A 13,131-nucleotide genomic window follows, 5' to 3' on the forward strand; every position below is an offset into this window, starting at 1 on the left:
CTAAATTATACCAAGTAGAAGAAATTACATCCCCAATTTGACTGTCAAAATTGTTCAACATCAAATTAATTAAATGACTCAGATTCAGAGCAACAGTTGGGTAAATTGTAATTTTTTTATTGGAAAACAAATATACAACTTGGAATGGATTTGAGGCAAATTGTGCCATAAGCAGATTTTCTTTAAGTGGCTAAAACAAAGTTTAAAAAGCAAGTTAACAATAAAAGAAAATGTTTCTGGTATAGGACCAGCAGTACAAAAAAATAGTGTACGAGTACCTGGATAAAACACCCGTTTTGCAATAGTGCAACTTTTAAGTACATATTGTTGACTGTCTGTAGTCCACGCAGAGTTACAACTCCACACCTCAACAACAACATGCTGACAGTTCCTAAAGAAAACTACTCCAAAAAAAAAAAAAAAAAAAAAAGGCATAACCCAGATGTTCCCTCATTTGACCAACTCCATCTAAGTTTAGATGTGCAGAAGGGCTTAGATATATCCAGAGTAAGCCACATGCAACATGTTACTTGATCAATTTTCTAAAATAAGGTTTTAGGACAATGACAGTAAGATAAGGGAAGAAAACATGGAGGAATGAAGTCCTAATTACTATACATGCATATTTTTTTTTTGACAGTAGGGGGAACCTTTTACAGATAAGTTACAAACAAAGAAAAGGCAAATAAACAATTTTGTACAAGAAATTTAACACATTCTGTACAATGTCTTCACTTTGCTGTCATCATTTGTACAAACTCTGAAAAAGAAGAAGTATACAAAGATGTTGAGTCAATGGCAAAAGTCTGACAAAACCAATCACATTTACTCAACTACTGAGCAGTTCCCACTCCCGTCTTTCGTCGAAACTATAAAGTACAGAGGAAAGCTAATTTACTGCTAAGGCTGGATTCTTCACAAATCAAAAATTATTTATGATTATTAACAAATAAACCAAATTATTGCTTTAGTTTTTCATATATAATACTTCTGAACAGAAGCATAAATAATTTCAGACTTAAAGCTAATTGAAGGGAAGGATAATCCAATGAAAGACATTAAAGTCACCTTAATTTTGAGGATCCTGAAATAAGTTTAAAGAAGTTTGTCAAACTGTTCCACAATGGTACCAAAAATGGTAACCAAAAATGGTTTTATCCTAGTTTGGAGTGCAGTGCTTCTTTTAAAAGGCTAGGATCTGATAGTAAAGCACAGGATACGGCTGTGACAGGGAAGACTTACCTTCATAGTTTACTTGACCATCACCATCAATATCTGCTTCCCTGATCATTTCATCAACCTCTTCATCTGTTAACTTCTCTCCAAGGTTTGTCATCACATGGCGGAGCTCTGCTGCACTAATATAGCCATTACCATCCTGCAAAAAATTTAGTAAAATGTCTGAGCAGTATTATCGATGTAATGAGCTAGATAAGTTTATTAAACTTCACATTCAGGAGCAAAATATACTTTAGAAATCCACACAAACCTTTATTTAACTATTTCTTAGTTCCAAAGTCAATACCTCTTCTGCCACAAAACTTATATATATATATATGTATGTATATATATAAAAACTACTGGGCTTCCCTCATAGCTCAGTCAGTAAAGAATGTTATTAGGAAATCTCCTTCTACACTAAATTCTTAGAAAGCTTCTGCTTGATATTAAAGTATGTTGGCAAATAATCACAAAAACAAATCTTCAGAGATTAAAAGATCCTAATATATTTAAAAATCCTCAAACGGAACAAATCCAGTTTCAAATACTTACCTTATCAAACACACGGAATGCTTCTCTAATTTCTTCTTCACTGTCTGTATCTTTCATTTTTCTTGCCATCATTGTCAGAAATTCCGGGAAGTCAATTGTGCCATTACCTGCAATGGTATTGGTTGAAGTATTACAATATTTGAAATATTGAAATATTACAATAGAATTTAAATGCCACTTCTTCAACTCCCTCTTCTCAAACCCAGAATTAAAAAGATGTACCATCAGCATCTACTTCATTAATCATGTCCTGTAGCTCTGCTTCTGTGGGATTCTGCCCAAGAGACCTCATTACAGTTCCCAATTCCTTTGTTGTTATAGTTCCATCACCATCCTTGTCAAATAGTGAAAAAGCTTCTTTGAATTCTGTTTGAAAAAGAAAACACAATCCAAATGTACAGGTTAAAAATAAAGTAACCTAAGCGAAATGTATTAATCAACTCTCAAAGATATTATATGGAGATAGGACCTGAAATAGGATTTTTATTCCTGAAGGTGGAAAACCTTGTGGTATTTCAAACTTTTTAAGTTAATCATACGCTCATACTGATCTACCTGGGAGTTTTTTCCATCTAAAATCTCACAGGGAACTCCAAAATCTAGACTAAATAAAAGTCAAATTATTGTTGAAAAAGCAGAACCAAAAAACCCCAAATGTCTGGCTTCTGTATTTTCTGTTTAAGCTGCTCTGTGGAACACAATTCTAAATTACAGATCTAACCTACACTCACAATAGAAAAGGACCAAATACGTTTATTTCTGTACAGCAACTGTACTACTTACAGTAATCCTTAAAGTCAAAATTAAGTCCATTTAATCACTTACTAAATCAAAAACAAAAAACTTTAAACTTTAGAACAACATGCATTAAGCTAGTTTCCTTTTCTGGAGGACAGAAGAGGCTATCACCAAATAATCTGTAATGATGTTAACAATGGGATGATAAGGTATATATGGCCAGTTTTAACTGTTATCATCACTGAAAACAAAAATAATTTAGACCTCTCTTCAGAATATAAATCCCGAGCTTGCAACAGAATGAAATATATTATTGCCTAAAATCTTTAAGATACTATTGTGAAATGATGTTGTTTTTATCAATAGTTCACCACTAGTTTACATGGAAAGCTACTAGAACAGTCTAGGATACCCGAATACAGAGAAACTAGAGATTTACTTTAACAGTGCAAGAGAGCATATTAATAAGCTAATAACAAAGCAAGTAGGAGTAGAGATATTAGGCTCAATCAGCAAGTAAATACAAAAACATAAAGCACAGAAACTAAAAGCAGAATTTGGAACTCAACTGCCTGGGCTCTGCTGCTTACTAGTAATTGAACCTTGGGCAAATTTTCCACCTCACCTTCCTCATTTTTGTTACTTAGGGCTAATTGTACCTTCCCTTGTGACTCAGCTAGTAAAGAATCCACCTACAATGCAAGACCTGGGTTGGGAAGACCCCCTGGAGAAGAGAAAGGCTACCCACTCCAGTATTCTGGCCTGGAGAATTCCATGGACTGTATAGGCCATGGGGTCACAAAGAATTGGACACGACTGAGCAACTTTCACTTGTTCACTTGGTACCTACTTTCTAAATTAAATAATTAATGTAAGTAAAGCACGTTGAACTATACCTGGCAAGTACTTAAATACCAAGAAAGAGATAATGTCATTTTCCTGTAGCAAAACTACGGAGGAAAACTTCTCTTGACTTTCCAAGTCCTTTACTTTCTACCTTATACTGCCAAAGGGTCTCGCTCCTATTTGTCTCCTGCATGTAGATCTGACCAAATTTCTTATCCTTCTCTCTCTCTTTGGCCATTACATCTATGCCCACTAATGATGAAGACTTCAGTTAGTCCACTCATCTCTCTCAACGTAATACTTTTATTTCTGACATCCTACAGGACATCTCCCCTAGCTGACCTCAGGGAAAACTTAATGAAAATGAATTCCATATACAGCAACCCTAGGAACACAAGCAAGTTACCTTAACTCTTTTTCCCCTGAAACGGGCCTGCTGAATTCTGCTATTGAAATACTGCCTGATTCTTTTTTCATCTCTACATCCAACATTTTGGTTCATGGCCCCATCATCTTTTATCTGGACTATCACAATAGCCTCCAGATGGGTTCCACACAAGTGGGTTCCAAATGGGTTCCACAAGTACCTGAGTCCTATTACCATTTTGGATTATCACATTATTTTCTTTTGCTTTGATTCTTTTAATTGTTTAGCTTTAGACTACTATCACTGTAGTATGTGCTACTTACTCTCAGTGCTAAACAGTCCACTCCATTTAAATGTTAACTTGTTTTCAGAGAAACTCACCCAATATTAGAAACTTGGAACAAACTACTGACTGATCTTATGAAAACATGCAGTACTAACCTAGACCAATTCAATGACAAAAGTAAATCAGTAAGTCCTACAAAGAGCAGAATTCGATAAAAATATTTCCACTTTACCCGAGTTTTTTAAAAAACAGGATGTACAAATACTGTCTGGAAGTACATAAACTATTAAGAGTTTGAACACATTAGCATCTATCACCTAGTAACTTGGCCTCCAAGAAAATTACTTAAGAAATTTGTATTTAATTACATTCTCTGCTATAATATAGGCATCATTTAACACCATTATGTACAAAAATCCCCAGATATAACTATCAGACATAATCATTTTACTAAATGACTTAATTTCAAAAACTATTTCTGAAAGATGCATGCTACACATCTATGTATGTTCTAAATTTCAAGAAGTTTAAGAGGCAGAAATACCTGTAAAATCCTGAAATAAAAATAAACTGAAAAATACAATTCACCTGCTTTTATAGCTCACCACCTGTGCTTCAGAACTTGTTTAATCTTCATATATAGAAGCATATCATTTTAGACAAGTAATTCCCAGGAATGACTTGAAATATAAACCTAGGAGTCAAAACTCCAATACACAGTAAGAAAACAGGTCTCTTCAATATAACTGATGGAATCTCCCAAAATCTATTCTAGTTATGCCTAAGTTGAAACTTTCAGAAGTCATATTATTACTCGTTTTAGATTTTCATTAGCAACCACAGGATACCTTTCTAATTATGTTTTACATAAATTCACATTATTATTAAAACAGATTATTGTAATTAAGACAAATCTAATGTCTGTTTACCAATTTCTATTTATTTATAAAATTCTGAACTTAATGATCCTTTAAAGGCCATGTATTTAAATCCTTAAAGGCCTTTATTATTGAGTAAGATTAGTACTTTTTTTTAAATCATAAGTTTTATCCCTACACTGAAATTTAAAAGTTTAGGCATAAATTCCTTTAAAGAAAAAAATTATTTTACATTTTCCCTTTAAACACCAACAACTAACGACATCATGGCAAGTCACCAACAAAATTAACTTGTTATTATTGATGTCACACTAGACTGTTCTGGATTCTCTTTAAGACCAGGGTAACATAAACAATTCTAGACACTTCACCTAAACTATAAGCGTACATTTTTCTAGGCCAAGTTACCTGCTAGAGGAATTTTAAATCGGTCAGCATATGAAGATAAAGCTAACTGAAAAAGTACCTTAGTATATTCAACTTTGCAACTCAAAAGTAAGGGACTCTAGGAGGAGGCAGAGTAACTGTTAGGATAGAGTAGGTACTGCTTTAGAACATATCTGTGTGGCACACATCTTTGAAAATTTATATATTCAGGAAATATTTACTCAGTCCTTACTGTGTGGGAGGTAGTGGGAAACAAGAGGAAATAAGGATTTTTATTTTAGTAGCATAAAAGCTTTAGCTCCTCTACTTTAAAAGGTTCACTAAAACCTGGGCTCCAAGAACAGCTTTATTAAAAGCCTAGGAAAAGGCAGGGTAGGGAAAGAACCTGGAATAGATTTTTCTGCTACTCTCACTAGAATTTAATTGTATGATAGGAACCAAGGAAAAGACAGAATTTATTTTAAGGACAATGTTCCATGAACTGCATGTATTTTTTACAAAAATGCTATCAAGTATTGAGGATTGATTCTCTTGAATTTAACAGACACAAACTACTTTTTAAAAGAGTTGTATGTGTGTTTGGGAAAGGAGTAATGAGCACCAGCTATGTAACTGGCACTTTGAATAATTCACTATCTACCCTCAAGTGAACAAAGCTGTGCCATGCAGAACTACCTGACTGAGACTATGGAGAAACAAAGGCAAAGAAGACAGGTCCATTAGAGAAGGTAAGAACTTAAGATTGGAAATAATAGCCTGAGTCATACATAAAAAACTATTCCAGAATAACTTACAGTTCATCAATACACCTAAAATACTATAATATGAACAAAAGAAATCATTTCCAAAGCTCTGCCTGACTACTTCAACATCCTCTATACATACAAATTTACCAACCCTAAAGAGCAAATTCCCAGCTTAAGTCAAATGCACATAGTAAAAAATAAAAATAAAGCCTGTCAAATTGGTCCTCAGTGCTAATAGCTTTCTACTTTATACAGTCCATGCAAATATTATCTGTGATGAGAATTTGAGATTACTGATTTCTGGCTCTGCCAAGACTGTGTATTAAGTGTGGGGTAGTAAAGTAATACCTGAGTTCCAACTGGGTTTCTCAGTTTTCTCTAGCGTTTAAAAAAAAAAGCTTTTGAGCACTTGAAACTCCGTGCCTATCAGGAAAACCATTGCAGTTAAAACTGCCTGATGCTTTCCTTACTAAGTCTCTCTTTAATCAAAGTCAAGGAATAGAGTTTGAAAAGCATTTCAACACTGAAATTAAAAAAAAAAACAACAACCAAAAAAACCCATTTAGAAGTTTCCCCAACATTCTGTTTAACTAGCCACCTCAAAAATATTAGAATAAAATCAAAAGTACTACTGGTTCAGCATAATGACTACATGACATCAGGTTTTATGTAACAATTTCACATTTTCACAGCAAACTAAAGGATACAAGACAAACTCATTTCATTCAATAGCTGTCACCGCTTTTAAGATAAAACTCAAATTTACTGCGTCTATAAAACAGAATACTAACTTTTGGATCTAAGTTTTTCACTAGAGAAATGGTTATTCCCTGATTGACTGATCGTACATGCAATTCTAAGGTTAAGATATTAGCTACTTTAAATCACGGTTAAATTCAACATTCATTTTCTAATTTTACATTTCAAGTTAACTACTACTTGGCCTCTTTTCTTGTGGAGACTGATTTGAAGTTTCAGTGTTAAAAACCGCCCAGAATTAATCTTTAGACTAAAATAACTTCAAGAAAAACAAAGAGCACCCCAACACCAGGCTCAAAAGTATATCTACATAACCTAAAAACATGTCTTTAATTACAGTTAGCCCCACACATCTTACACAGACCAAAGCAGGTTCAATTACTCTCTTACATTACACTCGTTTCCATCTACTACACAGATCAAAGTCAATTCTTTCATACAAATATCTTTTTTTGAGAATGGCTTTTCAATTTATAATAAAATTCAACGGGTATAACCTAGCAAAGTTATTTCTCACCTGCAATCTGCTCTTCAGTCAGTTGGTCAGCCTAAAAAGAAATCAAAGAAATAGGTAAGTGGCTTGACAGTATGTAGTTTAACAGTTACAGAAACAAGTTTAAAAACATTCAGGGTTCATCTGGTTTCATCAACTTCTCAACTTCATTTAGTTCACTCCTTAGTACCAAACACAGGGAGCAGAAAATACATCTGATTTATCTCCAAAGCTAAGCTACCTTGCCCCCAAGTTTAAGACGTGAAAATATTTCAGAATATATTTGAAAGTCTAAATTTTACATAAATTTTAAAAAAGCAAATCTAGCACACTAACACTACAAAGTTTAATTGGAATTGTACTCTTCTAAATCAAGGATAGATGCAAAGAAGCATTGTTTCCTTTCTCAAAGTTTGTATATGTAAACTTAAGCTCATCTCCTCAGGTAGATAAAAACCATTAATACCAGAAATCTCCACCAAATAAAAAATAATCAACAAGAACTACATTTAAACTTTCCCTGCTGCTAAGTCACTTCAGTCGTGTCCGACTCTGTGCGACCCCATAGAAGGCAGACCACCAGGCTCCCCCGTCCCTAGGATTTTCCAGGCAAGAGTACTGGAGTGGGGTGCCATTGCCTTCTCCGTAAACTTTCCCTATAAGTGATTAAATACTTCACTTGGACATGTGATGTTCCAAACCTCAAAAAACCCAAAGATTACTAAGCAAAACTCGTTATCTATCAAAAAGATAAAAATCCAAGATGTACTGGTTGGGGCAACATGAAGTTACCAGTTTTACTCCTCCTCACCTGCCATGCAACTGCAGAGAATCCAGGATTTGAAGTACATTATTTACAAGATGTTAAATCCAGTTATTCATTTTCTTTTGATATTTAAAATTCCAAAGTGAAAAGATTTGTGATATTTTTAGCAAATGGAGAACAGTTACTTGTTTTTACTTTAAAAAAACAAAAAGCATGTTCAGGCATTTGCTGAAACCCATTATATATGTTGCTCTTACTCAATCTTCAAACCCTAAATGGTATTAATAATACCATTTAATACTCTATCTTACAGATGGGGGAAAAAGGCTAAGGTTAAATTTTAGGGAGCAGGAGTACAAAATTACTAACTAACATGTAGGGTCAGGATTAAACACTTGTTGGACATATCCAATACCTCAAGTTTTAAATTCAGAGCACACTATAAAGATACTTGCAAAATAATAAGGCTCCCTGTTCCTCATGTGGCCTTCATCCGTGGACATGCACTGCTTATTGGAACATATATCCTATATCCAGAGGCACTGACAAGAAATAGCTTCCTAGCTAACATTCCTACCTACAGAAGTCAAGCATACTGTCATTAATCCATTCATTTATTGATATGAAAGAAAAATAAACACTGCCTGGTTTCATTTTAAATGAACACACCCCTGGAAAGGATAATAACCTTAATACAGGATGGCATTCACATTTTCTCTAGGGGACAGCATGAGAACATTTAAGAAAACCCAGAAAAGCAGAAATTTCTTTCCCTAATCAATTTTGATTTGACCTTGAAGCAAACGCAAGGTCTTTAGAAAAAAAGCCAAGTCTAGCAATTTAAAATTGAAAAGCCAATAATCAAGCTCAAATGCACAAGTTTATAAAATAAAAATTATCTACTTTTATCCTTACAAATCCCAATTCTCCCAAGTATTTGGTATAAAATCAGATTGTGTTCTCTACGAATAAGAATTAAAACCCAGTAAATCCACTGATATTTTTTACTCTGTTAGAGGTTATAGATGGTTTACCTCTGATCTAATTCCATCCTGCAGGACTTCTATCATTTCTAAAAGAAGGATAACATGGCATGGTGCTTTGAGGCATCACTGGTTTAGTATCCCAGCTCTGCCATGTGACCTTGGACATGTTACTCAAACCCTCATTGTCAACTTCATCTGTAACACAGAATATTAATATCTACCTTGCAGAGTCATTGTGCATTTAGAAGCTATATAAAGGGCTAGCCCCAAAAGTTCAGTGAAGATTATTTTATGTAAGTTAATTAACCAAAGAACCTACAATGTTAACATTAAACACCAACCTGACTAGTTCAACTTTCACAGTGAAGGTAGACAGGTGGGGCATTATCAAGCCCTTTACAGCAAACTCTCCATGTTTCTTTTTAACTTTGATTTAAGATGAGAAAATCTATTTCCACAAACTGAAGCCACAAGCCCAGGAACAAATGGGGCAGAAGAAATCAGTTTAGGACTAAAAATGTTAACCCGAAAGTGTGGAAAACACAGCAACATATGTGAAAGCTGAAAGAATGACTGCTATGTGTAGAAACTGAGACAGTGGGGTTTTTTTCCAACAAGTTATGAGGGAGGAGATTTTGGGAAGACTCACATATGAAAGCTGAGAAGGCTTTAGGAAGAAAAAAACTTTCTTTTGTATTTACTACTAACCCAGAGTCCAAGGCTTTAAAATAACCTTCATCAGTAACTTTCAGACTAAAAACTACTGAAAGTAAAAACACAAAGTCCCCTAGCACTGTAATTTGTAAGCTTTTTCCAATGACATGCAAATAAATTTGGTTCTTATTTTTGTCTATGCAGAGTGTCATTTTCTTAGTAGAAGAACTAGAAGAATTATACTTTTGGGAAAACTCAAGCTCATTAAAATGTGTTTATCTCAGTGAAGGGTAATTCACTAGAGAGATGACTACTTCTTACTCCTTTATTTCTACAAATATCACTTTCAACTGCTACTGTCAACTCTAGAGAAAGCTCCTAAACGTTAGTATATGCTCAGGTTCCAGCTGAGACTTACTGGACTAGACTGTGCATTTTGAAGAACCACAGGTGATTTGTAAACACTGAGAAAAACAGAGTCCACTAATCTAGACTACATGTGTGACCTTAAGGGAATTATGTGCCTATTTAACATTTCCCAAATGGCATTCAAAAGTAGTAGGTATGGATACCATGGAGTTTATCTAGTCAAAGGTGGTATAAAAAATAATCCAAAATTTTTATCTCAATAAATATATGAGTCCATAAGCTTGAAATGGAGCAAACTTTCATTTTGCATTCATTCCTGTTTACTCCAAGTATTACTTAGATACAACAAAGGCTTCCATGCTAAGCAAAAATTTTTCTAGTTTCAGAAGTCAGGGCATTTGTTTTAACTATATCAAAAGCAGTCTCTAAGTTATTTCAGATAGAACAGTATCTTGGCCCAAAAGGGAAACTAGAATAAATTACTTAAAAATTAGGACCTTTACTAAAGGCCTAATTTGATCAGTCTACCTGAACCTAGAACTTTCAATACTTTCATAGAGGCATAATTAATTTCTTTAGTCTAACAGAAACAGATCTTCTTGCTGTTCAATGGGTATTTATTTGGATTCAAGTGACCAAAAGTTCCACGTCTTCACATCTTTTACTTATCTCATCACCCCTGCCTCAAGTCTTCTTAATCTCCCTTTCAATGACCATGAATCAACTATATGTAAACCCAACAGCCACATGAGCAAACTTATCCCGTATCAAATAAATGTTCATTCTTTGACTTTATGGAGTCCTAATTTTAAACCTTCAGGTCTTGTAATTATTAAATTACCTATGCCAGCGGTAAAGAACCTGCCTGCCAGCGCAGGAGACATAGGACAGGAGGGTTCGATCCTTGGGTTGGGAAGATCCCCTGAGTAGGAAAGGGCAACCCACTTCAGTATTTTTGCGCAGAGAATCCCACGGACAGAGGAGCCTGGTGGGCTACAGTCCATAGGGTCGCAAAGAGTCTGACACAACTGAAGTGACTTAGCAAGGATGATTCCCAATTTTGTTAACAATGACTGTCAAAAACACTCAAAACAGTAATGATGTGATCAGTAACTACAAAAGCTTACTTTTGGCAAAGGACCACGAAAGGGTAGATACAAACTGTGCCTCATCAAGAAAATCTGAGATCTTGATTTAATTATCAGACTGATTAGAAACAAATTTATTTTTCATTTACATAATATAAAAAAATTCACCCCACAATTCAGAACCTTAATTACATGCCTATATTTTCACCTAAAAGAGTAAATTCAACCAGCATATACAAATTTAGAATAAAATAATTAAAATATCAAAATGGAACGAGTACATCAAACAAATGTGAACTCCTCTCCCCACACCCATACAGGGTGGAGGTTTCAGTTGGCAAGGATTCCCAACTCCTGTTTAAGATGTCACCTTGCCTCCTGGACACACCCATCGCCTGTAACCACTTGGCAGAAGGAACCACAAAATAAGTATTGCAAATTACCGCGCTCATTAGACTTTTTTTTTTTTTAACAGGAAAGAACAAGAGTTCCGGTCTCAAGTGACAGGAAAATGCTTTAAAAAAATCCCGTCCCCCAATATACTCTTCTGTCACCATAGTCTTTGACAATCATTAATGTACAAATGAATTAAACCGCACCTAAAAGATGTCCTGGCATTTTCGCTACGGAAATAGGGAGTTATTTTCAAGGCTGTTGGTGCGGGGCAATAGTGTTAATGGATCTTAAACATTTCAACGTGCACGTGAGCACTCAAAAGAGGACTGTGGCCCCTGTCAAAGGCATCCTTCCGATTGTTACTAGAGGGTAAGATCGACTTTGGCAACAGAACGGGAGTCACCCCGGAGCGGGCTTTCGGTGAGTGAATAGAAAAACGCCTTTCAAAAGCCAGCTGGAGTCTCTGGCTTTCTCTAACGAGATGCGCAGTGCGAGGCTGCGCCTGACTTCAGATATAGTCATTTCCTTCAATGACAAAACCACTTACATTTTTTTTAGAATTATTTAGCCTGGGAAGTGGAATTAGGCCTCAAGGCCCATATGTAGCAGAAAGATCAGGATTCACCGAGCTTCCTCCTCGCCGCCGGGGGTGGGGGATGGGAATCGGACGAGGCTGCCCTCCCCAAACGTTGCCCGACCGGACGACCTCGCAGCGCCGCGGGACGCCCAGACCTCCGCAGTCCTGCAGGTACCAGCGCAGCAGCTGGGGCTCGAGCCGGGTCTGGACGGCCGCGGTCCCGAGCCCGCCCCGCCCCCGGCCGCTCCCCGCGGACTCGGCCCACTCAGCTGGTCCGCCCGCCCGCTCGCGCGCCCCCAGCTCCCTCCCGGCCCAGCACGCGGGGGCTGCGGGCTAACGGCAGCGCGGGCGCTCGCCCCGGGCCTCGCGCGCTCCCGCCCGCCCCCTCGGCGCATGGCGGCCGCGCGCGGACAAAGGCGCTTCCTGGCGCCCGCACCAACCGTCCGTTGGGCTTTTGAATACGGCCCCTGGCTGACCTTTTGAGATGCCCGACCCAAGGCTTCTGCGCTCCCGCTCCTCCCGCCCTTCCACCCTCGCCTACCCCGGCTGCCCCCGCCCCGGCTCCATCCTCATTCAGCCTCTGAGGAGCTCCAAGGTCCCGGGGGCGCTGCGCCTGGCCCCCAGTACACCACGGGACACCTCCCTGAGGAGAGTGGGGGTGGGGGAGCACCTGCGACACAACCGCCGTGGACGCCCCCAGCCTCTGGCGCGCCATCCCCCTGGCGAAGACCACTCCTAGAGAGTGTGAGAAAGGCTAGTTCCCTTTCGTCCATTCGCTTCAGCCTCTTACCCCCTACAGGCCGAGCGCCCGCAGCTTAGCGACGCACTCACCATGCTGCAAGCGCTACCGGTCTCCGGGACGCAATCACACAACCACTCAACTCGCTCGCTCCACTCGGACTAATTCTCCCCCTCCGCCCCCAGCGCCTCATAAACACCTCCCTCCGCCAGATCCCTCCGCCACACTTCAGATAACGGAACATCATAAACGAGTCCCGGCCAACCCCCTCCCCTCCAACTCC

General features: G+C 37.6%; 1 protein-coding gene across 1 annotated transcript; it reads right to left on the minus strand.

Annotated features, from left to right (window-relative positions):
• Window positions 1-96: 96 nt before the first annotated feature.
• On the minus strand, window positions 97-13,067 carry CALM2 (calmodulin 2). Its single transcript, XM_055540024.1, has 6 exons — window positions 12,941-13,067; window positions 7,298-7,328; window positions 1,996-2,139; window positions 1,774-1,880; window positions 1,243-1,378; window positions 97-760 (listed from the first exon to the last, which is right to left on the minus strand). Exons 1-6 carry the CDS (start codon window positions 12,941-12,943, stop codon window positions 732-734), a joined length of 450 nt encoding a protein of 149 aa, XP_055395999.1. The 5' UTR covers window positions 12,944-13,067; the 3' UTR covers window positions 97-731.
• Window positions 13,068-13,131: the final 64 nt, after the last annotated feature.

This window comes from Bubalus kerabau, chromosome 11 (assembly GCF_029407905.1).
Source record: "Bubalus kerabau isolate K-KA32 ecotype Philippines breed swamp buffalo chromosome 11, PCC_UOA_SB_1v2, whole genome shotgun sequence".
Taxonomy (NCBI): Eukaryota; Metazoa; Chordata; class Mammalia; order Artiodactyla; family Bovidae; genus Bubalus; species Bubalus kerabau.

Coding starts and splice junctions, on each gene's coding strand:
- CALM2 (XM_055540024.1), bottom strand. Junction 2,140..7,297: donor GACTGAAGAGCAGATTGCAG/GTGAGAAATAAC, acceptor TTTTTCAAACAG/AATTCAAAGAAGCTTTTTCA. Junction 1,881..1,995: donor TAATGAAGTAGATGCTGATG/GTACATCTTTTT, acceptor ATACCATTGCAG/GTAATGGCACAATTGACTTC.